At 44.7% G+C, this 26652-nt stretch overlaps 1 protein-coding gene across 1 annotated transcript in view; it reads left to right on the top strand.

Annotated features, from left to right (window-relative positions):
• The first annotated feature begins 3758 nt into the window (after nt 1-3758).
• The window catches only part of LOC126541539 (solute carrier family 22 member 7-like), a 40317-nt gene continuing 17423 nt past the window's right edge, over nt 3759-26652 (top strand). Inside the window, exons 1-5 of the mRNA XM_050188344.3 lie at nt 3759-3989; nt 5437-5875; nt 8141-8244; nt 23102-23256; nt 26446-26614. Of these exons, the coding sequence (XP_050044301.2) occupies nt 5453-5875; nt 8141-8244; nt 23102-23256; nt 26446-26614 (851 nt within the window). The 5' untranslated portion in view covers nt 3759-3989; nt 5437-5452. The remainder of the gene's footprint in view (nt 3990-5436; nt 5876-8140; nt 8245-23101; nt 23257-26445; nt 26615-26652) is intronic.

Genomic DNA, 26652 nt, shown 5'->3' with positions numbered 1-26652 from the left:
GCCCATGGCCTTTCTTCCTCACAACACTTTTGTCTCGAAGTTGCAGCTGTCGCGGGAGGATAGGCGCCGACACACAAAAGTTCCGAAAATTTCAACGAAACCTCCTCAGAGTTTCTGACTGTCCTATCCTATGGCTGAATGAGGCTGGAATTCTCGGTGGTGATGATGTCGTTCTAAAGTATGTTCATCTTGAATAGTTTCATGTCAGGACAGCATAAAAGAAAACCAGACTCCACTCCTGACATGACAAGTTTCCTCACGGTGACCTCTAGATCTCTTAATTCCACTTTTGCATCCGTCCATTTTGCTAGCTCTCGACAGTTTCCGTCGTAACCTTGAACTTTCAGAGCTCTTTTGGAAAAGATTTCGTCTTTGTCAACTCTTTTCTCATTAATCAGACTGACCGAGACCTTGTATTGATGACCGCGGGCATCTCGATATTATTCACGATAATTAGGACAAACAAAACGTTGGATTTCACAAGGAATATTGTCTCCTGCGCCTCAGATGTCCTGATCTTCGCGGATTTTCCGAACACATTCTTAGCGAATTCCACTTGACTAGGGATGTGACAACTCATGTTGGCAGAGTAACCGTCTCTTCTGTTCTGCGTCCATCCCCTTTTCGGTTTGTGTTGCACTCGCGTATTGACGGATGTTGAGGCCAGGATTCAAACGACGCATACTTTAAACAGTAGAGCAGCTCCTCGGAAGTGGACGGTGCCTTAACCTGGGCTTGTCTCTGGCAATCTTTTGTCTTCCCGTGTAGTGACACAACACAGGAACCTGGAAGCGTGGGATCCGCCAATCGCAGTAGACGCCTCTTCTCAAGCAGTACAGAAAATTGCTGTCTCTCTGCTTGTAAAAAATTGTTTTGTCCCACAAGTAGACTAGGTTCGATTGAAATGCCTGAAAAAAACTTTATTCCCCCGTTTCCCAGGTTTCTTTCATATATCCTGTGATGCGCAGATCATGCCACTTTTTAGCGTTGCCACATATAGGTATAGCCGCATGTTAAGTATCCGATAGGAGTCGCTTAACGAGTGATTCCGCTCACACGCCTACTGCGAAAAAAATCCAGCCAGAGAGCGGCACCAGCTGTGCCACCATCAAACATTTCCGGCTTCACTGTCTCTCGGCGTATCGCACCAGCGGCAAGTGTACTCAAAATTGTTTGCTGTTGTTCCATGCGCTGCATTTTCGCTTGAATTAGTCGTGCCTTGGCATTTACTATGCCATCAAGATGCGGCAGTTCGTTCTGATCTGTATCGCCTTGAGCGATACACTTATTTGCGATCTGGTTCCTCAAGACTCAAGTTCTGCCAGTTCTACGTCAATATTGACGATACCTCTTTCGGTCACGTCTCTAATCGGTGCCTTGGCTTTGTTGGGGATGGTTTCGAGTAGGCGTGGTGTAGTCAGTTCTTCCGGCGCCCCAACGAAGTTCTCACGTTCCAAAGCATAGCCCGTGACGAGGTCTTGCAAGGTGGGAGGTCACCCAGATCTGGATCCTATCGGCTGTGCCAAATGCAAAGTTCCCACACACGGTAAAAGTCTGCAATACTTTAATTATACTAGTAATCGGCCATTACAGTCCTCTATGTCTTCGTTCTCCTCTTCTTCTCCATCTTTGTCGTCTTTGTTATCGGTTTATCCCGGATCACTACAAAGGTCTAGCTTCGTGCTTCAATATTTCAAAACGGACATTTAAGCCATAATTATTAGCCTCAGATTATGTGTTGAATTTACCTGAGTACCCACGCAGCACTGCGAAGCGCAGCTCGCGGTGCAACCCTCCTTTGACGTAGGAGGGCGGCTTAAAATGAAGCTGGGCTATGCGGGACTGTGAAGCGGTGTTTGTGGTCCCTGCTGCTAAAGCGACTATGCATCCAATCGAGAATGTCGCAGACCGCCAATTGCAACACGATCGTGAGAAGGGGGAAGTGCGACGGCAGCTTCTTTTTTTTTCGTTTTTTTTTTTTACACCGCTCTGCTACGTCGAAGCATGGTTGCACTGTGAGGCGCGCTTCGCAGTGCAGCATGTGTAATCAGGAAAATTCAACGAATAATTTGAGGCCAACACTTTCCGCTTACGTGGCCCTTTTGAAATGTTGAAGCAGGAAACTAGACCTTTATGACGACAGTCTTCGAGTTTCCAATATAGACATGTGCCGTAATGTTTGTGACTGAGAAGTTATTATAATTAGCTTAATAAGTGAATTGACTGATTTCGCTTTCCTTGCAAATGATGTCTGCTTGGGCACGTAATCAATCGGTAACGACGTGATTCGAGTAACCTTCATGGGCTTTCTTTTTTTTTCCAGAGTGTTCGAAGTAACAAAAAAAAAAAAAGAACACTGTATATGCAGACGTCCTTTACTATAGCGTCAATGAAATGAGGCAAGTGCAAGCAGATCACTGTGTCACGGCTACAGGATTAAAAAAAGAAAAAAAAAAGTGCGGCCTGCCGCGTCTGGCGGGCTGCAATAGGAGCGAACGTGACAGCAGTAATTGCATTCCTGGCCGCTTGGCTGGGCCAAACAGCACTAGTTGCGGCTAGCAAGATGCGTCGGGCATCGGGGTTCTATGCACATTTCCCGACATGTTTTGTACGCTGGTCGCAGACAAACAGTCCCGGCTGGTGGTGCCACAGCGGAAGACAGCGTTTTCGATGCACGTGACAGGCCGGATCCTTTTATATTATTTTTTTTATCCAGCGGCCGTGGCAGTGTAAATTTTTGTGAGAGCTAAACGTATACAGCATGTGCAGTCGCAGCTAAAGAAGAAATAAATAGCAGAATGTGTGTCAAAGGGCAAAAAAATAAGACATGGAAATGAAAAATTTATCCAATGGCCTTGCTTTTTATGTGGCCCTTGTTTACAGCACCACTCCCCCTACTTTTTTTTTTTCCTGAAGCGAGAAGCAGCTGCCCAATTAATGATGAATCAAGCTTTTGAGGACCTCTGCGACAGCGTAATTAAATACAGTGTCGAGTCTTATGGTGACAAATACCTAGAATTCACCCCTCAAAGAATGCATGCACACGCTCTCACGAAGTCCGAGCAGGTGATAACGGCAAGCACATAACAGTCAGTGCTCCAGGATACACGTCCAGGAAAAGGTGCCGCTGTTGCACCTGGCTTGCACGGATTCGACACAGCAGCCGCCAACTACGCCTTGAAGGGCATCATCACGGACGTCAACACGGAAAACAAGTTTAACGTCGTTGGTTTGGAGTCCGGCAGAAAGCACAACCGGAACACCGCATTGGAAGTGTGCGTAACGCCTCGAGATGCGGTCCCGCTATAGCCACACGTGAGAGAAAACGGGGTAGACGACCGACAACGTTCTGCAAGGGTTGCGCAAGTGCGTTCCGGCGAAGCCGTATCCGAGGGCTCGAAAACCCAAGTGAGCGGCTTTGGAGGAAGCTATGTTCGCGAGTTGGGAATAGCCAAGCGGAGCTGAACTAGTCATTTCTGACAGGAGAGGAGTCAACGGAGGAATATACGAGTGAAGCGAAAGGCTAATGGGTATGGGCCGACGGCCGTTGCCTTCACCGATTCAACGAGTCAAGGCCACGACGGAGAGCTTCTTTTTCGTGGAGTGGGAGGTGTCGGGGGGGATATGCGATAGCACGTAAGCACATGATTGACTGCACGTGCCGACGGCTTTCCCCGCTCGATCGCGACGCAGCTAAGAGTGCGGTCGACCGCTCATTCAAAAATCGGCGAACCATCGCGCATGCGCAGTGAAGTACTCACGTTGCAGCGACGGCAGCAATACGTGGAGAAACTGGGGTACCAGCGCAGCAAGCTCGGTGGCCGTGCCATAGCGAAGTGTAGTGTCCATTGTGTTGGAACGCTTTCGCGGACATTTGTCCGACTTCAACTTATTTATTAATTTATTTAATTACCACGTTTCCTCTTGGTACTCGAGGGTGGCAAAGTATTCTGTTCCGGGAACCCGAACCGAAGAGACGACGTTCAAATGTAAGTGCCCTTTTGCGGAGCCTTGACTGACGTCCTGGCTAATTCTGCAAACTTCGACATTTTGCTGGATTGATTGATCGCCCAGCTGGAGGCAAAACGATTGATCATCAAGAATACAGAGCTAGGTATAAGGAAGGAAGGAACCTATCATTCCCTTTATATTGATATCATAATAAGCCTGGTGCTCTCATTTCTCATATTCTCAGTGCTATTACTATGCAGTAATGAGAACGTGCTCACACTTTGCATCCTGGAAGGCACCGAATTGTGATTATGTGTTAGCGAGGTAAGGGGTTTCGAAAGAGCCAATGCGTTCAAAGGGAACGAGGTCCTACCCTGTGAGAGTTATAATAAGACAAGGGAGGAAAATGTAACCCCATCTGGGAAATATTTATTGCATTGCTGAAATAGCAGACAAGAGAATTTAAGCAGTGGCGAAGGATTGACATGACTGAAAATGACCTGAAAGCGAGGAACCTGGAGGCGGTCGGTGTCCATGTTAAATGCATGCAGGGGGGTGGGAGTTTTCATGAAGTTATAAATGGAGGCAACGTCTAGCTTCGTCTAGTATATTGTCGTTATTATTGTAAAAGAGATTTCATTACCCGCAAAAGTTATTTAAAAAATGAAGCCATCTTCCTCAAAATGTTTCTGCGCGAGGATAACCTTATTCGGCGAAATTAAAAAAGAAAGCGACCCACAAATTTGGTGCAGCGTAATAAATTGTGCATTGTACACTGAATTGTACAAGCGAAGATGGACCTTCGTATTCATAGTTAACAGGCCTTATTTCTCGGCTGTCATATTTCTCCGCAGTATAAGGCACAAATATATTTGAAAGAGCGATTTTCCCATCCACTGCCTCATTTAGCGCTTTTTTTATGTGTCCAGTTTGGCATAATATACTGATTAACAGCCAGCTTTGTAAAAAAGAAATTATTGTCTCTGGACAATCTCCTTTCAAAATGGTTCACCGATAAAAAAGCAGTATTTCCTGCAGCCGCTTCCGGCGTGCGTCGAACATGGCGGTAACGTCAAAAGCAAAGAGCTGTTAGCAACTGTGCCTTTAATGAAAACTGCCAGCACAAGTCCTGCAGAGCTGATACAACAGTGCTTGCTACGAAACATGTGCGCGTCGCAGCAGGGAAACTTTTTTTTTTTTCGTCTGGCACCTCTGTGGGAACGAAAGGTACGGTTAAGAGGCATTTGGTCCGCGCATTTAAGCACGCCAGACTTCCAGCTGAAGCTCTTTTCCACATTTGCGCCCGAGGGCTGCGCAACAGCTTCGGCGGCGTAGCGGAGCGAGCCAAATTTAGAGTTCCAATCGGACTCTGTATGCATTGTGTGCCGCATTGTGTTCACTGTGTGCCGTTCAAATGCACCGCGCTAACATTGTGCAACGTTCCAGCCTAGATGAACTGCGACGACTCTAATTCAAACTTTGCAGATAAGCCCGCTTCGTCATGTCGATTTCTTCAGCCACGAGAAGCGGACGATCGTCACAAGCGCCCCAAGAAGGGACGCCTTCGGCCGGGGACGCAACTGGGTCTATGGAGTTCGAGAAGGTGCTCGAGGAAGTCGGTGGCTTTGGCCTCTTCAACAAGAGCGTCATGACGCTGGCTCTGGTGATAGCCACGGGAAATGCCGCAATGGCCTACTTCTTTCACGTTTTTTTGCTCATCGCGCCAACCAGCCAGTGGTGCTTCGTGAACGGCACTTCTCTCGAAGACTTTGCCGACCTCACGGCGCTGCCGCAGAAGCGCTGTCAGCTTGTGAGCCTGTCCGACGACGGTGCAAATGTTACCACGGTCGACGGCAGTGCCCACACATGCCGAACTGGATGGAAGTTCAACCCAGACGAGTTCTTCACATCAGTTGCGATGGAGGTGCGTGAGTAGTTGCAGTGATACACATGTCCTATTCAGATCCGAAGTCAGTTGAGAACATGATCACTTTTCAAGTGGGTGCACGAAAAATGTATGTGCACCACCTTTCTTTTTAAATCTCACACTGCGTTTCTTTTCGCAATTTTCTAAGTTGGATAGCTGCGAAAAGTGTAGCAATAGCCCGAATGAAAATAAAGGTGGCGTGCCCTACATCTCTGCTAGGCAATGTATACTCTTGCGCGACACGGATAGCGCACAGATCATTTTTAAAAAAACATCTCGCCTGATACAAACACCTTACCTGTATGACAAAATTGGAGTATTGCGTTTATGGTCTCTTGTATATGGGTTGTAGTGGGTAAATCGAGGTAGATAGGTCGGCTACACCGTTCGTGTCTTTTCTACAGCGTGTGCCGTTGTAAGCAATAGCTTTGATCTCCCTGCCTGGAACATAAGGCGCCGTCACGCGGCAACGCCATAGACTAACTGCTTAGGCTTTCTACGCACAAACTTAGCATCCCCCCCTCCAAATTGGTCTATACCCTATCTTTCCGGTCTGAAGGCTCACAAAGTCTAAAGAAAAATATGTAACGCAGATAAACATTTTTTGAATAAAAACAATTGCTAATCTAAAGGAAATAATTTGAGTATGAAATGTAATCTAATAGCAACAGTTTTAAGTGCGACCACAAGATTATTAGGCCTGGAAGCTAAGGTCACGTGAGCGCAAATCGTCTGGTCCATGCCCGTGCAGGTCAACCCTGTATTGTGTAGGTCGTTAGGACGTTCATGGTGGCTCAATGTTTTCACCAATTTCTTTTTTTCGACTGTGCCCGACAGGTAGCAGTTCATTTTGCTTGTAATCGCAGCCGATGGACGGTTGAAGTCGTCACGGGACAAATCTTAAAGGACCAGAGCTGATACCTACGCCCGAACACACATTGATTTCCTGCAGCCTCCTCGTTGAGAGCCTTCTTGTTTTAACAAACTTGAAAAGAAACAATAAGCTTCCACATTTGCCACGATCATCATGTATATTAGTCGATATGTTATTGAGGTAACGGTTTGAGTGGCAACCATGCGCTGTTGAAGCACAAATCCTCTGGAGTACCACTGCATTCTTTTTGGTCATTTGCTTACGAAGCAATAACTTGTCTTGTCATTATCATTTCATACCTTGAAAATATATTATGAAAATATTTCTGTTTGCGCCCTCTGTGACGGACATCTATTGCGGGTTTCAAGACGGACGGAAAGCTCGCGGATATTTCTTGACAATCTGCTCTACGTCGCATATTTTGGACTGCCTTATTATTTTTCTTAAGGTTATTACATATTCATTTATTCATTCCATCTCCGATTACATGTGACGGCTCTCGCTAGTTTCTTGAGGAGCAGTTGAAGTAGATAAGAGTTTACCTTTTTGATGCTTGCCGGCAGATAATAAACCTACCGGTTAATATACCCGATGCCACAACGGCAACAGCGTGTCGTGCTTCGATATTGGTAGATTATGTTATACGACAGTGCCTGTCGTTGCTTCTATGTCTAGTACAGGTATAGTATATTGTTTTTAACGGCCTTCGTAAAGAGTGCTTAATGGCCTCGTTCGCCATGAATGAGTAACCACAGCCCACTACTGCATGCATAATTCAGATTTTGCAGTGGCAGTTACGTCTGCCTCTATCATTCTGCCTCATACCTTGGCAACAACATTCATTTTGCCGAAATACGCAGCATGGCATGTACAATTTTTGTAGTGAAATGGTAATTTGAGAGATTTCATTGATTATTCTTTAATGGCCATGACGTTTTTAGCGTTGCCTTCTGTCATCATCTGACATTTTCTCCTCAATGGCCTTAATGAGGAGAATATCTCGGCCTCGTTCGCCATGTAGTAAGCATTTCGATAAGCAGTGCCTCCGACAGCAGCTTCACTTGAGTGAAGCTCGGCATGTCGAAACACTACACCAGCCGGAATGAAAAGTGCATGGATGTGTCTATAATGTCAAATACAGGGGTTTATGTCGTGAAGAGGCACCTTTATTAAGGGAGGCGCGTTGTTGTGAACCACTCAGAATTAACTTAAGCTAGCTTTAGTATTCAATGTCACGCATAACACACTATCTGCCAGACATGGAGGGTTGAGCTGCAAGAAAAGGCACAGAGGATTTGGCGGCGCCATTTCACAAGTACTGTTTGCAGTTCTAGCCTTGCGCAGCACAGCGTCTTCTCTGTGACGTTTATTTGTCTTTCTTTTTGCAGCATGGCTGGGTATGTGCTGAGAGCTGGAGAACGTACACCGTTCATACAGTTTTCTGGGCGGGATCAATGACGAGCTACTTTGTCTCCGGATTTCTGGCCGATAGGTATGGACGACATTCACAGGTGTTTGCCATGACACATATTCCGGAAGTGAGGCGGTTTTCGCAGCCTCCTATTTTGCGCAGTTGTAGTTTTTCTTTTGCACGTGAGGCTGACTGACGTCCGTGAATAGCTGCATTTATGAATTTCATTTCATATTTTATTTTTCACGACATGTGTTCTGTAGGGTTATTAATAGCCCACCACCATATTTTCCACGCACGAATACAGTCATGCGAGAAGCTAAATTTGCTGTAACATCAGCGGAGCTTCGATAAATCGAGGAAAGAGTCCTGGTAGATCAGTCACCTAAAACAAGCAACATGCAAAGAAGAGTGGAAGAGAAAGAAAGCACATCTCGTTGTGCTGATGCTCAAATAATTCCTGATCATATCTTTAGGGCTAGTTTGCATGGCGATGCAAATGTTAGTAAAAAATGAATGAGCTGGATACCTCTTTTTAAAATAAACTTGTCACACGACGAATATGAAATTCACTTTCCGTGAAGTATTCGCTCACTTGCTACTGATTGCCTATTATCTGCCAATAGGAAATACCAATACTAATTAATCATACATTGCGATGAATGCTGAAAACGGCACGTTTTTTAATTGTCGGCTACCGGGTTTCTGCTGTTAGAACAAAAAGAAGTAAGAATATTAGTGTTATTCGCACAAAAGGCGCGAATAGCAATGCTGCATGGTTGACTGTCACTTGTTTTGACTTACTTCTATTTGAAAACTCTCCTTTACGTAAAGTATACAATATTCGATTCCGCAAGGCTTAAGGCTAAAGTGAACCTGGAAATTTTGGCTGCTTTCGATAATGTATTCGCGTAGCGGCTTGAACGCACATTTCCTGGCGCATTGTTTTCGACCATAGTGCTTGACCGTAGCAGGTGATTTTCTTTGCAACTGGTTTTATCCCCTTTCGCAGCGTTGTTCACAGTAACATTCTGCATTCGTGACAACCATAAGAATTCAGCACAACCTTCGCCAACGAAATCGCAACGGCACCTCTCCTTTGTATTACCTCCGTGCTTAAAAGCCACTTCCAGATGGATGCCGGTATATTCAAATAAGTCGACCTATCCCGTGACGTCACAGAAGTGGCAAATGCCATTGGCTGGCGTATCTATAGAAATTATCTTTGAGATGGACAGCGGTTCATTTGCGACTGTATTCTTAAGTTGTCATCGACTATAGCGGTCTGTTAGTTATTGAAGGACAAAGGGCGACGGGTAATGAACACAAACTCGTTCGCAGTCTCGTCGGAAGTAGCATTATTTCTTTCGGTGCTCGGTTGTCATCAGATGTATTATGAATCGCGAAGGAAGTCACTCAACGTTACGCTTAATGTGGATCTTCGGATTTTCTGCTCCTATGGTGGGCAGCCATGTAACAACTTGATATTATACAACGAATGACTGCTGAACACGGTGTTTCTCGTTCACTTTCAGATAATACTAGAAATTTCTGTTTTACTTTACTGAAAAGTAGAGGTGGGACAATATCAATTTTAAATGCGTAGCGGTACATAGCATTTCGGTCGAAAACTTCCCAATACAGGCCGAGAATACGCATTTTAAGCCCACTGTGTGCGCGGTTGATAGCTGCCATCCGGAGTGGAGTGACAAACGACCCATTGTCCGCGGTAACAAAAGGCGCGCGCAGGTGCAGAGCATTGTACGAGCTCGTCTGCTTTCGCCGTTCCCCATACGTCACACGCAGAAATGATACGCTAAACCTTGATCGTAAATTCTAGGCCTATGCTGAAAGGGCAGTGGCAAGCAGTATGGGATGCCATGGTAGACACACGACTAGTAAGGATGGAAGGTGAATATAAGGGGGACCCAAATCGAGGGGATGCGCCACTCGTGCACTTATTACGCATGCACTCGCAGCCATTCCTCCTCCGCTGCCGATGACGGCATTAACGCGTTGGTTATGTCGCAAACAAATTAAGCCGAACCACCCTGAACGGGAACTGTCGAAGAATTGCGTAGCATTATATGGCGATCGGCGTGGTGCGGAATGTATATGTTCGGCCATGTAAATATATGCATCTCTCTGCTCGTACTTCTGACGCATATATCTATAGGAAAGCTGTTGCCCCAATTTTTTTTAGCCAAATTACGACTGTAAATGCGAAGTCAACATATCCATTCTCAGCGGTGGAGCTTTCTTGGACCGGCCCGGCTTTATCTTCCGGTAGCTCTGCGGCACGGCACTGCTGTCAGTTGTTGAAGATGGCGGTTGTGCTTCGCACGTTCACGGCATACGAGCAACGAAGTGTAATTCATTTTCTATGGAGCAAGGGGCGAACGCCCATCGAAATCCACAGGGAAATGCAGCCCACGTATGGGGAAAGGTGTCTTGCATTGAGAAGTGTGAGGTGGTGGTGTTGTGAGTTCGCAAAAGGTCGTAAGACTTGCATGACAATGAGCGTTCGGGGTGGCCGCGTGTTTCGCTGACTGACGACAATATGGCACAGGGGCATCTGAAATTTAGTGCTGAGATGGGACAAATGTCTGAACCGGTGCAGGGACTATGAGGAAAAATATTGTAATATACGTAGAATAGTACGTATATTTGTAATTACCTGTCTGTGCCTTATTTTGGCTTATAAAAAATAGGGACAAATACTTTCTGATTCGCCCTCGTAGTTCCCGTTCAGGGTGGTTCCGCTTAATTTGTTCAAGTACGAATGAAATACGAATAGTAGGTACCGAATATCTATTCAAATAACTAAATCCAGACGCATATACTCACAACAGAAATATTTTTCGGAATAATAAGGTGCAACGCCTGTACTGACCCGTGCAAGAAAGACAGCAAACTACCAGGAACAGAGGATCAATTCTAAGCAGAAAATCATTCATTGTCATTAAATAATTGCGCAGTTTCGGCCAAAGCGCGAGACATTGCAGGCTATAGCAAAGTTTATCGTCGTGCTTGAGCTCCTCGGACGTTGTCGCAATTGAACAACGTGTTCATTTGGGCTGTTTGGTACATCTTGTCAAACCGCAGAAAGTTGAACAGCGTGACATAGGATGACGAAAAAAGGCACAGGAGAAAGCACTGACTAACAACCAAATGCTTTATTCACATAAGTGGCATATCAAGACGTGAGGAAAGTAAAAATAAAGTGTTTCGCCCGAAAGACGAAACATCGATTGCGATAGCAAACTATTAGACAGCTGTGCGAAGTAAGGATAGCAGTTTTATCGGCCATATAATCGTGTAAACATTCATTTACTAACTGAATTAAGAAGCATGGTGTCACGCGCACACAGTAAAGCATAAACACATCCAACTCGATGACCGCGGACAGCCGCTGTCAAAACGCTGGCGTGAGGAAGCGCGGCAGCGGCAGCGAGCGAAGTGACCTTTGTGCTGCCTCTCGCTTAAACGCAAGCTTAGCGGCCAGAACACAGCGAAGCTATCAGCACTCGGCGCCCCTAGACTGTGTCCCCATCGCAGATCGCTTTCAAGATAGGGCCCGCCATAAGCAGCCCCTGCCGGAGTGGAACGCCCCCCAATCACCCTCCCCCCTCCGGTGCACCAGTGTACGTGTTCACAGGTGAACACCTACACTGAGGGCTGGGACCAATGCAGTCGCTCTGCACGTGCGCACAACTGGATCATATGAACGTATTAATGGGCCACTATAATCAGCAAATGGCCTTCAACGCACAAGTTTAGAACACAGTATACGGAATTCTCAAGATGCTGGCGAACCAATGGCAAAACAGAGAAACAACTAAATATTGAAACTGCTTTTTCTTTCCCTCCATAACTCTAGGTATCATCGAATGATAGCGCATCATTTGGTACCCATCTGCACAGCTAAGCGATAACAGTATAACGTCTTGATCCACCTTTTGTCTTCTATATATATCCGGTGATAAAGGAGCCGTAGCCTGCTGTTGCAAGGCTTGTTTGTCTAGGATCCTGCACGGTTTCTGCTATTATCGTCCGCGGTTCAGCAGACAAAAATGTGCCGCATGAAACGAAACATTCACAATGTAGTCCTGCGCCAAAACGATTTATGCTCTTGATTTTATCATCAAACTTCATCGGTCAGTAATAAACAGCAGGGACAGCTGTGGCGGTACTCTGAAAGCAAAGCTATCCGGTTTGTTTCGCGAGATTCGTATCTATTGTTACTATTAATTTTTCGAACAATACAAGGCATTGACGGCGGGTCAGGACAAAAAGAGATGATTAACCTTTTGACGGGGTCCTGCTCGCGCTGGGCGCGACAGCAACAGCGTTGATGTTACAAAAGAAAAAAAAACTTTTTTTCATATATGTGAGCCGCCAGAGTAGAACGCATTCCACCAGGTGCCTTGCACGTCATGGAAGACGGCGTGTTTGCACCCCGCCTTCCTCCGTCGCGCGCGCGAGATCGAGCCAACATCATCGGCTCACCCTTGCACGCTTTCACTCGCACGCACAGCGTACGCCGCACTGCCACGATTACCACCGACGCCGACGAGGACGGTGGTAATGAGTGTCCTGAAGTGTCCACATTATTACTATCACAATAAGAACCGAAAACAGTTTGACAGTAGGGCAGGCACGTGGACACGCAAAAATTGACGATTTGTGCTTTCTTTTCCCGTTCGTGTTTGTGTAAGATTCATGCGTTTATATGTCACGCTTGTACATAAGCGGTTTCGTTGTTAGTCAGCGCTCTGTGCTGTGCCTCTTCCTGTTGTGGCATGCTGTTTAAAATTTTGATGTGTGGTAGCTATACTTGGTTGCGACGTGCTGGCGCTAAGCAATAGAGTGTAAAACAGGGTTAGTTGATTTATCATCTTAGAAAGAGCAACGCAAAAGCAACTGCAACGCAAGACAGAGAAGTACACAGGACAGGCGCTGATAAACCAGTCAATTGTTAGTTCAGTGCCTGTCCTGTGCACTTTTCTATCATGCGTTGCCGTTCTTCTTGCGCTAAGCGGCACGCAAGGCAACTCCTACTGTGCGGAAGGAACAGCGCCCCGGCAGCTGCCAGGCGTCCGAGAACGCTAGCGTTATGAGCGCCACCGGTGGTGTTGCAGGCATTGCAACTCGACGCTGAACGATAAAGAGACCGGTGAGAAACAGCCGTCGCATTAGACTCCGCCTAGAGAAAAATTAGATCCTAAAAATCACTGGTACCGTTACCCGTGAAATTCCATCAGTTTCAGATTGGGGGAGCTAATGTTATTTTGCATTTCTTTATTATTTAAGATAGCCGGCATACGCGGTGATTACATAGTTTTATTACTGTTCTTTAAGCGCTGCAATAGCCCAAATTCTCATGAATAAATGAGTCAAGACCATAAAATGCGGTCAGAGCAACGTTGGCGTTTCAGTAATATAACATCAACCTATCATACGGAAGCGTCAATACCAACCACCACATTAACGGCTATGTCGACTGCTGCAACAACACCGACCACAAAAAATTTGGAGGACGCTTAACCTTCATCTTTAAGAGTGGAACAGGATAGATTTCAAAGCTTTCTGACTGCTTGTCACGCTTTCCGGCCATCGCAGCTTTTCTTGCGGTTGCGCGACGGCGAGCGCGATGGTGCTGTCGCAAGGAACCGAGCGGGCCGCGCCGTTCGGAAAAGGGGTTTCTGTTTGAGTTTACGCGCAACAGAATTATGTTTTCTGGTATATTCGAATTAAACTCCGACGCTATCATTTCTGTAGGTTGTGTTTAGGTCGTACTTTACGACTTCTCTGCGTATTTTGCGTTGAGGAGTTTGTTTAGTTCAGTAACGAACTTGCGCCACGCATAGGGCCTGCGTGGTTGTGGCTCGGAATGATTTTAGGCGAAGCGACGTCGATGTCGTTTTTTTCCCCTGTGCCCATAGAATTGCGCAATTGCTACAGCAATAAAACTGCATGAGTAGCCTCTAAACAGCATTAAAGCCTCCATTGCAAACAAGTTCTCGAAATAATAATTACTGTTATATGACTTCCTTTCGATAAACGCTAACTAAATGGTTGCCGAAAAAAGATGAGAAATTCTGAAAAAATTCCGAGGACTTCTAAGTACTTATTATTAGTTGTGACAGACGTCAAAAGTGACAGACGTCAAAAGCAAATCACAGGTTGTCATGTAGGCTTCCGCCGCGAAACCGAAAACAAAGCTTGCATTGCCCATGTTGTTTCTTCATGGCTTCGAAAACGTTTGTCGTTGTCACCCTTCTGATAATTTGCGATACCTTGTTTGGCAGATGGAAAACAGTCGGCTGTTGAGAAACGTTTAGTCAAATTCGAATATTCGAAAATAGTGCCTCTTGAATAGTGCCTACCGAATAGTGCCTCTTGAAAAACGAAAAGCTAGTGTGCAATATTCGATTCGTATGCGAAACTTCGAATATTCGCCCATCCCTACTGAAACGATTTTGTGGCGTGCGTTGCGCATCCGTCTGGGGGAGCAAGACAGAAACAGCGTCCCTGTCACGATCGCCGCTTCTCTAGTTGCAAGAAACCTTGTACAAGTTCTGTTCTCCACCTTAGTGTTCCATATGAAATCTTGCCATAACGTCGTGTCAAACTATCGATCGTACGTGATGTGCCAGAAAGTATTTATGTTCTCTAAGCCACAGCTTCAGTTCTTACATCAGGAGGGCCTGCATATGCTTTCTCTTAAATATTCGTATATGACGCAGGACAAGCTGTTCGAGTTATACAATACATAAGCGTAATATTTATGACATGGAGTCTAACAGTCTAAACCCTCATTATGTATAATAAATAAAAGGACAAACCGTACAACATGCCACGTTGAAATGGCAGAAAAACCTAGGCCTACGCGAACCACTGGTAGACTGTGGCTGCGATGGGTCAAGCTCGCACGCACTATGGCCATAACTCCTTTTGCCGACTTGTGTTCCTTTCTCAGCTTGTGTTCCTCGGTTCTCTGACACTGTAAAGTGAGTTTGTTCTATTTAGTGCATTTTCTTTTCCTTTTTTTTTTGTCATGTTGAGGAGACCTTGTTGGCACTTCCTACGCATTGAACAGACAACCGGTAACAACACGGATAGAAAAGACACGAGAAACCCATCGAAAAGTCTTTGAAAAAACTTATTCCTGCAGGAACACTACATTTGCAGGGAGAAATCGATCAGATGACTTTCACGAATAATTAATGGTCACAGGAAGAACTCGAGCACATGACCTTTAAGAATGAGAGACCATGCGGCCACAAAAACGGCCATCCATCACGAGACACCTTTGCAAGGGTTGCTCATTCAAAACTACACCAACCTCTAAATCTCGTCGTTGTTAGTTTCCTACACGACCTAAGTGACTCGAAAATACCATGAATTAACGCGGATAAATTGGTATTTCTCTACCATCTGCGAAAACTAAAAAAAAAAAAAAAAATAAACAAGTCGGTGACGTTGGTGGCGGAATGTGTATGCAGAACTCTTGCCAGAGCAGCATTATTTCACGTTGGCAACAATTAATGCCTAAAACATTAACAAAAGCATATATACGTAAGCCGCTTTCCTCGGAAAACATAACTTATTGGAAGTCAGAAAGATGAAAACATTTGAAAAAAATATAGTGGGAATAGAAAAACGAAACGGTCTTGTGTGGACGTACAGAGTAAGGCAGCATCATGCCCGTAGAGCGCCGGGAGATCCCTGCGTTTAATGTGTGTGCGTTGTTATGTAGGACATGCCATTTATTACACGCCCACACAAAGGCACTCGCACCTGCGAAGGGAGTTTGTGTCATGGGCACATTCGTGACTCCAGATCCAATGCGTCATTCTTTTTTCGTACACAGGCCAGACGCTCGAAGCTAAGCGTTTCAATGGAGTTGCTTTTCTGGTTGGGCTAACTAACTATAATGTTAATGACGCGTCCATAAAAAAAGTGCTATTTATTAAACTCTTCCTTAAGGGGTGAAGTTCTCTCTTTCCTCGTCAGTTAAGCGAAGGATGGTGGAACAGCTGTTGCCAATTCTTTGCGTCATCCTGCTCAGAAAAGGCATTTTAGCGAATATCTGCGGCAACCCTGTGCTGAAGAAGCATGACAGCTGTCTCGCAAGTAAAGCTTAAAACTAACGCACGCTGTCATAATAATTATCATCAGTATAATGTAGGCAAACCGAGCAGTCATAGCTGCGGATGCAGACGACGCCATCGGTCTCGCATTCGCTGTTTTCGTTCTTTGCTTGCGTTTACTTCTGGCGGAGTTTAGAATGTGCTACCACTGTGTGGTCTTGATGTTTGTGCCGTTTGAGGAGCAGTTCTGTATTTCTCCTACTATACTGTGGCGGGGAGCTCGTTGAACTAGGCTCAATCAAAAAGCAGATTCGAATAGTATTCGGTCACACATTGTTTAGCATAGTTGTTGACGGTGCCACTTTGTAGATGCCTCGTAATACTCGTACACGTGCTCAACCGCTGGATAAACGACTACTTGCAGGAGAAAAAATAAAGGATAGAAAGGCAGGTTAATGGCATAACTGGTTAATAAGTTCGTATTATTGGGGACTTTCTTGTTACCCTGTACAACTGGAAGAGCAAGTTCCGTAGTTGGTAATTCACAGAGCTTTCACATGACCCAACGCAAAATTATATGTAAGAGAAACTCCCTGCGTTAAAAGTAAAGAAACCTCCGTGCTCATTGTTGCCTTGCTTTAGTCATGCGATCCTTTTCTCCCTCTTTTATTGTTTGATTGAAAAGATGGGAACGGGCAAGCGCCTGTCGCAAGTTGAAATGGCAGAAGCGGCTTCGTACCGCGATGTGCCTTGAGGGAAAAGCATTCTGTTAAAGTTTAATTAAAATATCCTGGTAATTTTTATCCTGAATCCTGTATTGATACGCTTAAAGTCGGCTCTGCTATATTTGTTTACAATTTCAGGCAATATTGATGCCATGTGGCGTATGGCCTTACGCTCGACGCTGCGTAAAACGCGCTAATCGCTTCCCCAAATCAATTTTTTTGCTGTTCCAAGATGTGCTCCAAAAGGGCAAATGGCCGTTCCACTAAAGCTTTTCCGGAAACCACTTTATAGAATATTTTTTGTTACTACAGATATGCATACAGTGGAGACGTTGCCTTTAAGACGATTGATGTTGTTCGGCGTGCTCTATGTCTTTCATGACACCAAGAACACCATTCTTCAAGGGTTGGTATTAGTTTGCAGGATTTCGATTTCGTAGAAAACAATTTTTGTTGGCTGAGACGCGCGTTCGTTTTATAAGTGACCGTGTTGGTACGACGAAGACAGTTGCTGGATACCGTGTATCATCCATTCATGAGCGAAACTACTTGGGAGGTCGAATGAAATTTTATCGATTCTCTTGATTATATACGCTTCGCAAACCCGCAAACTAAAGGGATGTAGTAATGAAAGGCACCAGACAAATTTTCATGGTGTGAGGTGTAAGGCTGTGCGCTTTTACCCCACATATACAGATCTATACAGCTTGGAAATGACAAGCTTAACAATTACGTGCCGAGGCACGCACGAATATTCTGCAATAGCGTCTTTTATGTCTCCCATTTTGATTTTGGCGCTTGAGAGCGAGATGCGCCATGAAGTCATAACATGCTAGATCACGTGGGCTTCAGGTCAAGTGGGCGGATCGTATACGCCTGAACTTCATATGCCACCGTTGCACCGCCTCTTCGCTTCTGAACAGTTAAGAACGGAGTGACTAGACACGCAGTGTGGTGAGAGAGAAATACCGTACATTACAATGAACTATTGCAACCATGCAAGAACACTCAGAAGCTGGTTAACGGAAACAATGTCTTCCACAAACGACTCATGCACTGTTTCGATATCAGGCAAGCATCATTTGTTTGCACGATATCAGCACAACGAGAACACGATTGCGACGCGAGCTCCACTTAGCTTGCGTTGCTTCCACTTGACCAAAGGCAGAAAATATATACGGTTGTTTACGGCTCAACTGCGCAAATCTGCATGCTACTCGTAAGCAGTTTCTCGGTATTCGGGTACCTGCACTCGGTGCTGGGATCTGCGCAATCGACTTGTACGTGCGCACAGCTCGATCATTTGAACTTATTAATGGGCCATTGGAATCACCGAATGGCCTTCAACGTGTTCTAAACATGTGATTTTAACACGGATTTCTCAAGATGCTGGCGAACCAAAGGCAAAAAAAGGAACAACTTGATTAATTAAATATTAATTTGCACCATGAAATTTTTTATTTCTTTTGCTTCCATAACTCTAGGTATCATCGAATGATAGCGTATCGTTGAATACCCATCTGCGCAGCTAAGCGATAACAGTAAAAACTTCTTGGTTCACCTTTTGTCTTCAACATATATCAGGTGATGAAGGAGCCGTAGCCTGCTGCAGCATAGCTTATTCGACTAGGATCCTGCCCGCTTTCTGCGATTATCATCCTTGGTCCAGTAGGCAGAAGTATGCCGCATGAAACGAAATACGAGTAATGTACTCCTGCGCGAAAACAACTTAAAATAAATCCCATGCTCTTAACCTTATCAACGAAATTTGTTTCGTCGGTCAGTTGAAAACAACACGGCAGCTGTAGCGGTAGTCTGAAAGCACAAGTATCCTGTTTGTTTCGTAACATTCCTGTCTGTTGTCGTTAATTCTTTTGACAATACAAGGCATTGCCCGCGGGCCAATGCAAAAAGGGGCAATTACCCTCTAGACGGGGACCTGCTCGCACTGGGCACAACAACAGTGCTCCTGTTAAAAAATAAAATATTGTTTTATATATATGAACACTATACGTAGTTATTCCTATCACACAAGAATGTCAAAATTTTCATCACATAATTTCCTGTTACACCATAAAGAAGCACTAATATTAACATTTCACACATTTAGTAGACATTTTTTCATGAAATTGTACGGAAATGTCTAACAAGTAAAATTGGCAAACGTCACGATAAGTTCAATATGTATCAGAGACGATAGTACACACATTTAGCTGTAACCGAACTAAACCTTATGTTTTACTCGATTTCTTAAAAATTGAAAAGTGAGACAACATGAAATTTGTAATCTTGAGCAGTTGCACTTGTTTTGCTTTACGCTGGAAGCAATATGCAGTCTTACTCACATTCGATATTGCTAAAGCTTATGACAGCGTAGCGCATGTCGTTTTAATAAAAACACTCCAGAAAACAGGCCTATAAAAGTATGTTATAGTGTGGATATACGCATTTTTAAGCGGCAGAAATATTTACTTCTCTCAGTGCGGATTGTCATCTTTAAAATGAAAACAAACTCAAGGCTTCCCTTAATGTCAGTCCCATCATAATTATTGCTTAACGTTTTCCTAAGCTCTCTCAAATCTCAATAGGAGATGCAGGTGTATGATCACGCCGATCAGATAGTGTTTTTTGCTGCATCAATAGACATACATACTCTCTACCAAATTCTGCAGGGCTATACGAGTAACGTTGAAAAGGGCTTGATGGCATTAACCTCTCTTCTAATGTCAGCACAAGTGCGATCCTTGTTTTTCCTAAAACCAATCCCGCACACATTTCGCCGGTATACCGACAAGAAGTTTTCCCACAGGTGGAGTCACTCCACAGGTGGAGTCACTTAAATATTTGACAGTTATGTACATCGAGAAACTGAACTCGAGTCCACACACAGAACGCTTTGCATCCCAAGGGAGCACGTGCAGTAGGCGCGCTGCGTAGTCTTTGCAACAGTCGCTACAGATTGGGCAGGGACGTCCTTGTAATGATTTATTGCTTGTATGTTCGTCCAATATTAGAGTTTAGCTCCGTTTTACTCTCAGGCTGACCTGCTTAAAAAATTCACCCCCTTGTTCTTTTACAACGAGAACCATTTCGTTTATGTCGTGGTCCCCTTAAATTTCTCGCGATGAACCTTTTATATCAAGAAGTACGCATGCCTTCTCATTCGATTTCATAATCTACTCGTGCAAACCTTTTCAAAGGTCTATGCATCCCACACAGGAGATCTCAGTAGGCTTTCATTAATGAGTCAGACTTATGTTTTAAAAGATAAGTGGCCTCGTTTACGGTGCTTCAATTTTTGTTTTGTGAATCTCTGTTAGACAAGTCGCAAGTTCATCTTTGTGAGATAGACTAATTAAGCAGCGCTGCTCTGATAGCTAGAATTGAGTTCGATTACATTTTTCCAAGTAATGCCAACATTTGCCCTTTCAATTCCTAAATAGTATCTTAAGTAAATACATTGCCCCACTAGAAATAAAAGCTGTGATATAGCGACTGACGCTTCCGTTTGTGAAGAGAAGGCAGGTGTGGGCATTGTATTGCCATCTCTTAATTATCATTTCAATCCCACTGCCTGACTTCACACCTGTATTTCAGGCTGAATTATCAGTAATTATTATAGCTTTACGTAAATTGCCATCATCGTTGTCAGCAACCCTAATTTTAAGAGATTGTCTCTCTGTTCTTTCCCAACCATTTCTACTTCATCAAACGCACTAGAAGTGTTAAATTTGTTCGTCCCAAGACATTTACGCCTCGTTCGTAAGGTGTGGGTGCCGGGACAGAAAGGTCTAATAATAACTTAATCTGCTGATAAATTCGCAGTAGCATCACATGGTGGCCCGATAATCCCTATTTTAGCCTAACGAATAACTTTCACAAATCTTCATCGTCTACCTCTGAATTTTGGCATCTAAATTCTTTCATATAAAATAGATGATATTCTACTAGAAAGGCTAAAGTGTCGCTTACGAGACTTCGTTGTCGAGCCTCCGAATAAGCTGTTGTCGTCACCGGCGTGGTCTGGCGATTTCAGCATTGTGTCATTTCTGTAGCAAGAGGGAAACTCTGGAACATATCTTTTTAGCGTGTCGCCGTTTTAACGTTCAGAGACAAGTCGCGGGATCGAATTCCGGCCACGGCGGCCGCATTTCGATGGGGACGAAATGCGAAAACACCCGTGCACTTAGATTTAGATGCACGCTAAAGAACCCCAGGTGGTCAAAATTTTCGGAGCCCCCACTACGGCGTGCCTCATAATCAGATCGTGGTTTTGGCACGTAAAACCTCACAATTTGATTTTTAGGTTCAAAGAAAAAGATTGTCAGAAGAACCATTACGCAAGCTTTACTTGATGTTTACTCTCTTGGTGGTCCTTTCCTTTGGCGCTTCCAAAATGGGTTTTAGCCATTTGAACGTTTGTGATGCCCTCTGCAACTTTTGTGCGAAACAAAAACAATTCAATGCTTAACTTTCCGCTCTATTTCCCCTTTTTAATTGCAATTTCGAATTGTTCACTATGAAGTTTATATCTACGTCACATAATTTTTGCTTAACACAATTTCAACTTACCGGTTTCATTTAAATAATATTCGTCAGAACTAGTATACGTATATTTTCGAATCTTTGCACCGCCCGATTCAGGGCCGACATTCCCGCGTGGGGCACACCACGTCATTGAGGAAGAAGAAAAACTTATTTACAAGTGCCAGTTCAGTTATAGTAGGGTATGAGAAAAATCACAATGTTACATTCTTTGAGCGCATAGCCACGTCGCTGTGATGTCGATCGCCACGTGTGCGCTGGCTTGAACCTGCTCGCACGTGCCCACTTTCAATTTAAAACAGAAACAAAAAAACGTTTTAATGGTTTCCTGACGCCCCCGCACACTCCCATTATAAGCTGACTGAGTGCATAGGTGCCACGTGCCGCACGTTTCACAGCAATGAGAATTTTTACCACTACCCTTCCAAAAACGTGCATCGAATCTATGTACGCAGGAAATCTTCTTTTTATTTTTTTATGCTGCCCCTGTAATGTAGAAGGTCACGATGAAAACAGAACACCGTGTGACGTGGGGATCTGACTCATCAATAATCTTAGAAGGGCTCACGTGCCCAATCTATCACATACCTCTAGAGACTGTTCTGGAGAGTGGGACTTGGATAATGATCGAAAACAAAGGTCAAGCAGGGATTTTATTTACTTTCACAACGGGGAGTTGTGGATAAATGTTTACCAAGCGTCTACGAGGTGACGTTTACTCCAGATTTCCGGGACGGAAACATGAACATACAGACTTATGAAGCGCATCGAAATGTTTCACGTGCGAAGAGATCGATGTCATTCGAACGTGCGAAGCGTGAGTTCTTTCCTGGTGAGAAGACTGGCAGCATTGGTTTCCTTGGTCAAGCAAGGCAGCTTTTCAGAATGCGCTCCGCCACTGGAAGCCCATCCCTGTAAGGTTAACTTCGTAGACGAGAACCCTAGTCCCACTGTTTACCGACTATAATACTGGGAAGCCTTGTCGAGCTCGAAGGTGAGCTTCATTATAAGTTTTTGGTGCTACATTTAAAGCAGACGACAGTTCGGGTGCCTGGAAGTTGGCGGTGCAAATGTGGAAGCTGATCCGGACACCGATTTTAATATCGCCGAAACGGAGCGGGGCGATGTCACTGACAAGTATTAACAAAAACAAGTTCCACTCAAAAAGGATAGAAGTTCAATTCGCACAGAAGCCCTTATAGGATCGGTCGAAGTAATCAAAAGTGAAGAATGGAAGTACTGTCAGCTTGAAAACTATAGATATGTGTATGCACACATGCTGTGAAGCATGTGCATCAAGATAAAAATCCTTATAAAAAAAAAGCGAAGGTAACCTTGCCCCATAAATGAAACGTAAGACACGTATTATTCGCAGATTATTCTGTGGCGACATAAAGCTTAGTACTTCACCGTAGCTGGCAGTTATTGCAAGTTGCGTAGCTGCACTAAAAAACACGAGGAAGATAACGCGCGCATTGCATTGTGCCCAATTCTTGCTTAACCAACCGTTAACAATTATCGATGATATAACCAAAGTTTGTTACTGTGATTTGTATTCCCTATCTTTCGCAGAATTGGACGAAGGAAAACAGCGTTGCTGCTCATAGCAGTGGGTTCCATTTGCAATCTGCTCAGCGCCTTTTTCTCAGATTTTCTTAGTTACACGGCTCTGAGGTTCTTCGCCGCCGCAGGAACGTACCCGGTGACGACAACGATATTCGTGTTGGGTAGGCCTCAGTTTTCCCCGTAGTCTCTCTTTCGGCAAGCGCCTGTCTCTCTTTCCTCCTTGCTCTTTATTCTCGCTATGCCCTGTCTTTGTCCTTCTCTAAAGCAAACCGAATTTGACACTCAGTTAAATAATTTTGCATTCACGGGCGTGGATCTCGGAACAAGGCCCAGCCCCATGGTGAGGTAGCTCACTGCGTGTGGCGCAACGATTACAAGCTGAGCGAAGCTGATAACAGCTACGACCCTACTCTCGGCTGCCGAAAACAGGCAACGACCGACTTTTACGTTTCCATGACGTTGGCATTCCCTCACGGCTTGACGTTGTGTCGAGAGCCACACCCCTGAATGCAAAATTAACTGCCCGAGTTTCAAGTTTAATTATGAATATGCTGGAAGGCAAGCGCTCCAGAAGAATTAAACAAAGTGAAGTTGACCTCAAACATGATTGTCCTAACGCATCAAATACAAACATGTATAGTAATCGTGAAAGCAAACAAATAATAATTAAGAAGCTTTTGTTTAGTTATTCCAATTTGTCGCGATAACTGCGTCCGACAATGTGCATAAACTGCCCATGCGAGCAATTTCTGCGTAGTTAGCATAGCATTTTTATTAAAATTAGCGTTACTTTACCTTGAATGCCCTGTATATTTGTGCGTGAATGGCAAGAGCAATAAACTTACAACGCAAAGCAGCTGTGGTGATTTGTTGAAGGATAAGGAAACAATATCGCTGTTAATTTCTTTTGTAACGACGCTATTCCGAAAATAATATTTCAAGACGGCAGAATGAAGTCGGCGGGCTGATGTGTATGCGTTAATAATAAGCTCTCTTATGTTGAGGTGAGAACAAAGGTTGAGATGGAACGCATTTTCACCAATGAGTTCCTCACCTGTGGAATTCCGCAATTATGCAAATTCCTAGTAGCTGGTAAGGTTGCGTGTGACCACCTGCTAAGTTCTGTGCATCAAGAATTAAGGTCTGTGGCACAGATGATACAACACTCCGTAATTCTCACCAGACCGTAGTGTTATGCAGCGAAAAAAAAATGCCCGTATATGTAAAACAGCTTTGAGAAAAACAAAAAGGAAAGAAGATAAATATACAGCTGCAGCAACAAAAGTTTTAAACGAATGAACCTTGCATAACGTGTCGATGGGCTAGCTGGCGAATTTACTTAGATGTATTTAAGATGCTTTGCATCGATTCAATTGTTTTTATATTATCGCTGCGGCTACACTTACGTAATTGTCAGTAAAAAACTGCCCATTAATACATGTAAGTCGAAGGTTTCAAGTGAGGTTAGACTTGAAAGAAAGTCGCTGTTCCACCCGAAAGGCGAAGCATCGATTGCCATAGCAAATTAGTAGATAGCTGTACAAAGTAAGAATAGTAGATTTATCGGCCGTATAAATTTGTTAACATTCGCTGACTAACTAAATTAACAATGATATAATATGCAAACGCGACTGAACGAAGACGTAGAATGAAATAGATACACATATATAGCGCTGTCTTTGTGTATCTTCTTTCTACGTCCTTGTTCAGTCGCGCTTACACAGTCTATCATGGATTGAAGTCAACTAGCCGGCCAACGTGTTTTAACTAAATTAACAAGCAAGGCGTCACGAGCGCGCAGGTAAACATGGACACATCTCGCTGAACGAGAAACTCGCTGTCAAAATGCTCGAGTGAGGAATCGCGGCAGTAGCAAGTGTATTGACCTTCGTCATCTGTCGCTTTAACGCGAACGAAACGTCAAAAGCACAGCGCATACGACGCTACCGGCACTACGCACACTCTGCAAACATCGCAGATCGTTTTGAAGATGAGGCTCGCGCGGGCGCGCACTTTGGCCATGTCGCAGATCGCTTTCAAGACACACGAGCGCCGGCAACGCGTTTCTACGGTGTCCGCCATTCGGGCGCCCAACACCGTAGTAGACGCCGCGGATGTCTCCACTCTGCACGGAGTCGCAGGCGAGAACATCGAGCCGTGGAAGAACCCCCCTCCCTCCCTCTCCTGACCTCCGGGCCTCGCGTGCGACAGGAAAGGGCACGCTTCTGGCACGTGTTCCTCGCTTGCGTACGCGAAACTGAACCGCGTTAGTTCGCCGGCTCACCCTCGCATGTTTTCACTAGCGCATACAGCATACGGCGCGCGGCGACGGTTTTATTGCCCTTGGACTTTAAACAGGACCCCGCTGCGACGACGATGCCGACAGTAGAAATGTGCCTAGAGTGTCGAATTCAATAATAATACAGCCACCAAGGGAAAAAATAAATTTCAGTTACCTATAGTGAGCCTTCGTGTAGTCCATGCTGCAAGGTACTTGCTTCATCTTCACGTTGATGTGTTACAGAGACTGAATAGAGAGCAACAGAATAGAGTCAGGTCGATGCTTTTAAATATTCACACGTAAATTACTCCTGCTCAGTGTCCACCTCTTCGTCTGCACATTCGAACGGTCTCATATGTGTCTTCATATCTGGCCCTGGACCCGGAGAACGGCAGCCAGTTAGATTACGTAAATGTCTGATCGAGCTTTTGAAGAAAGAAAATGCTGTGGGCTCCGCAGAAAAATGTTTTTGGCCGCACTGGTGCTTTCTTTTCCTTGGCCTGTCATACTAGCTAAAGTAGATGAAAAGGAATTCTTTGCGAGTCAAACGCGACATAAAAACAAATTGGTTTAAAAAAATAAACATTGTTAATTTACTTCTCCTGCAGTAAAGGCCTGCGTGGGAAGTTGTCAATCCCCTTTTTTATGTTGGTAAGCGTTCTTTGAATGCACACGTACAGCTGTGCACAGCAACACAGTCAATTGTCACCGACGCCAGGAATGACCACTTATAATGTTCCACACCGAATGACAGCATTAGTAGCGTTACGATGTCAACGCGAGACCCATAAATGTTCGTTTGTCATTGCAGATTCACACGAGGCCACCGTCGGAATTTGGCTACAGTGTGCAATCTAAACAAAATATATACCTGATTCCGTCACATCTGTTTCCTAATTTAACAATAGCCGTGGCAAGTTCGAAGGCATCCATTAGAAATACTGGGTACTATAAGAACAAGCAACTAGTTGGTCATTCTATATACTATTCAGGGAAGCAGTGCTCAAGACTGTTCTTATCTGTTGTTCTTTTACGTGTCGTAAGTGCATTCTGCGCGTCACCGACGCAGTCATGGAGTACACCGTAGCTGAAAGGAGGACGCTGGTCGCCTTCGTATGGAGCGTCGCCTGGACTGCCTTCGGCGCGCTGTCACCCTGGTACGCCTACCTGGTGCAGAATTCCAGGACACTCATCGAAACCAGCGTGTGTTTCAGCGCTGTCCTCTTTATATTAACACTGTGAGTGATCCACGCTTGCTGTTGAATCCCCGCTTCAG

The sequence above is a fragment of the Dermacentor andersoni genome, chromosome 2 (assembly GCF_023375885.2).
Source record: "Dermacentor andersoni chromosome 2, qqDerAnde1_hic_scaffold, whole genome shotgun sequence".
Classification (NCBI taxonomy): domain Eukaryota; kingdom Metazoa; phylum Arthropoda; class Arachnida; order Ixodida; family Ixodidae; genus Dermacentor; species Dermacentor andersoni.
Note: the sequence above shows the minus strand (reverse complement) of the source record. Positions and strands in the feature narration are given on the sequence as shown.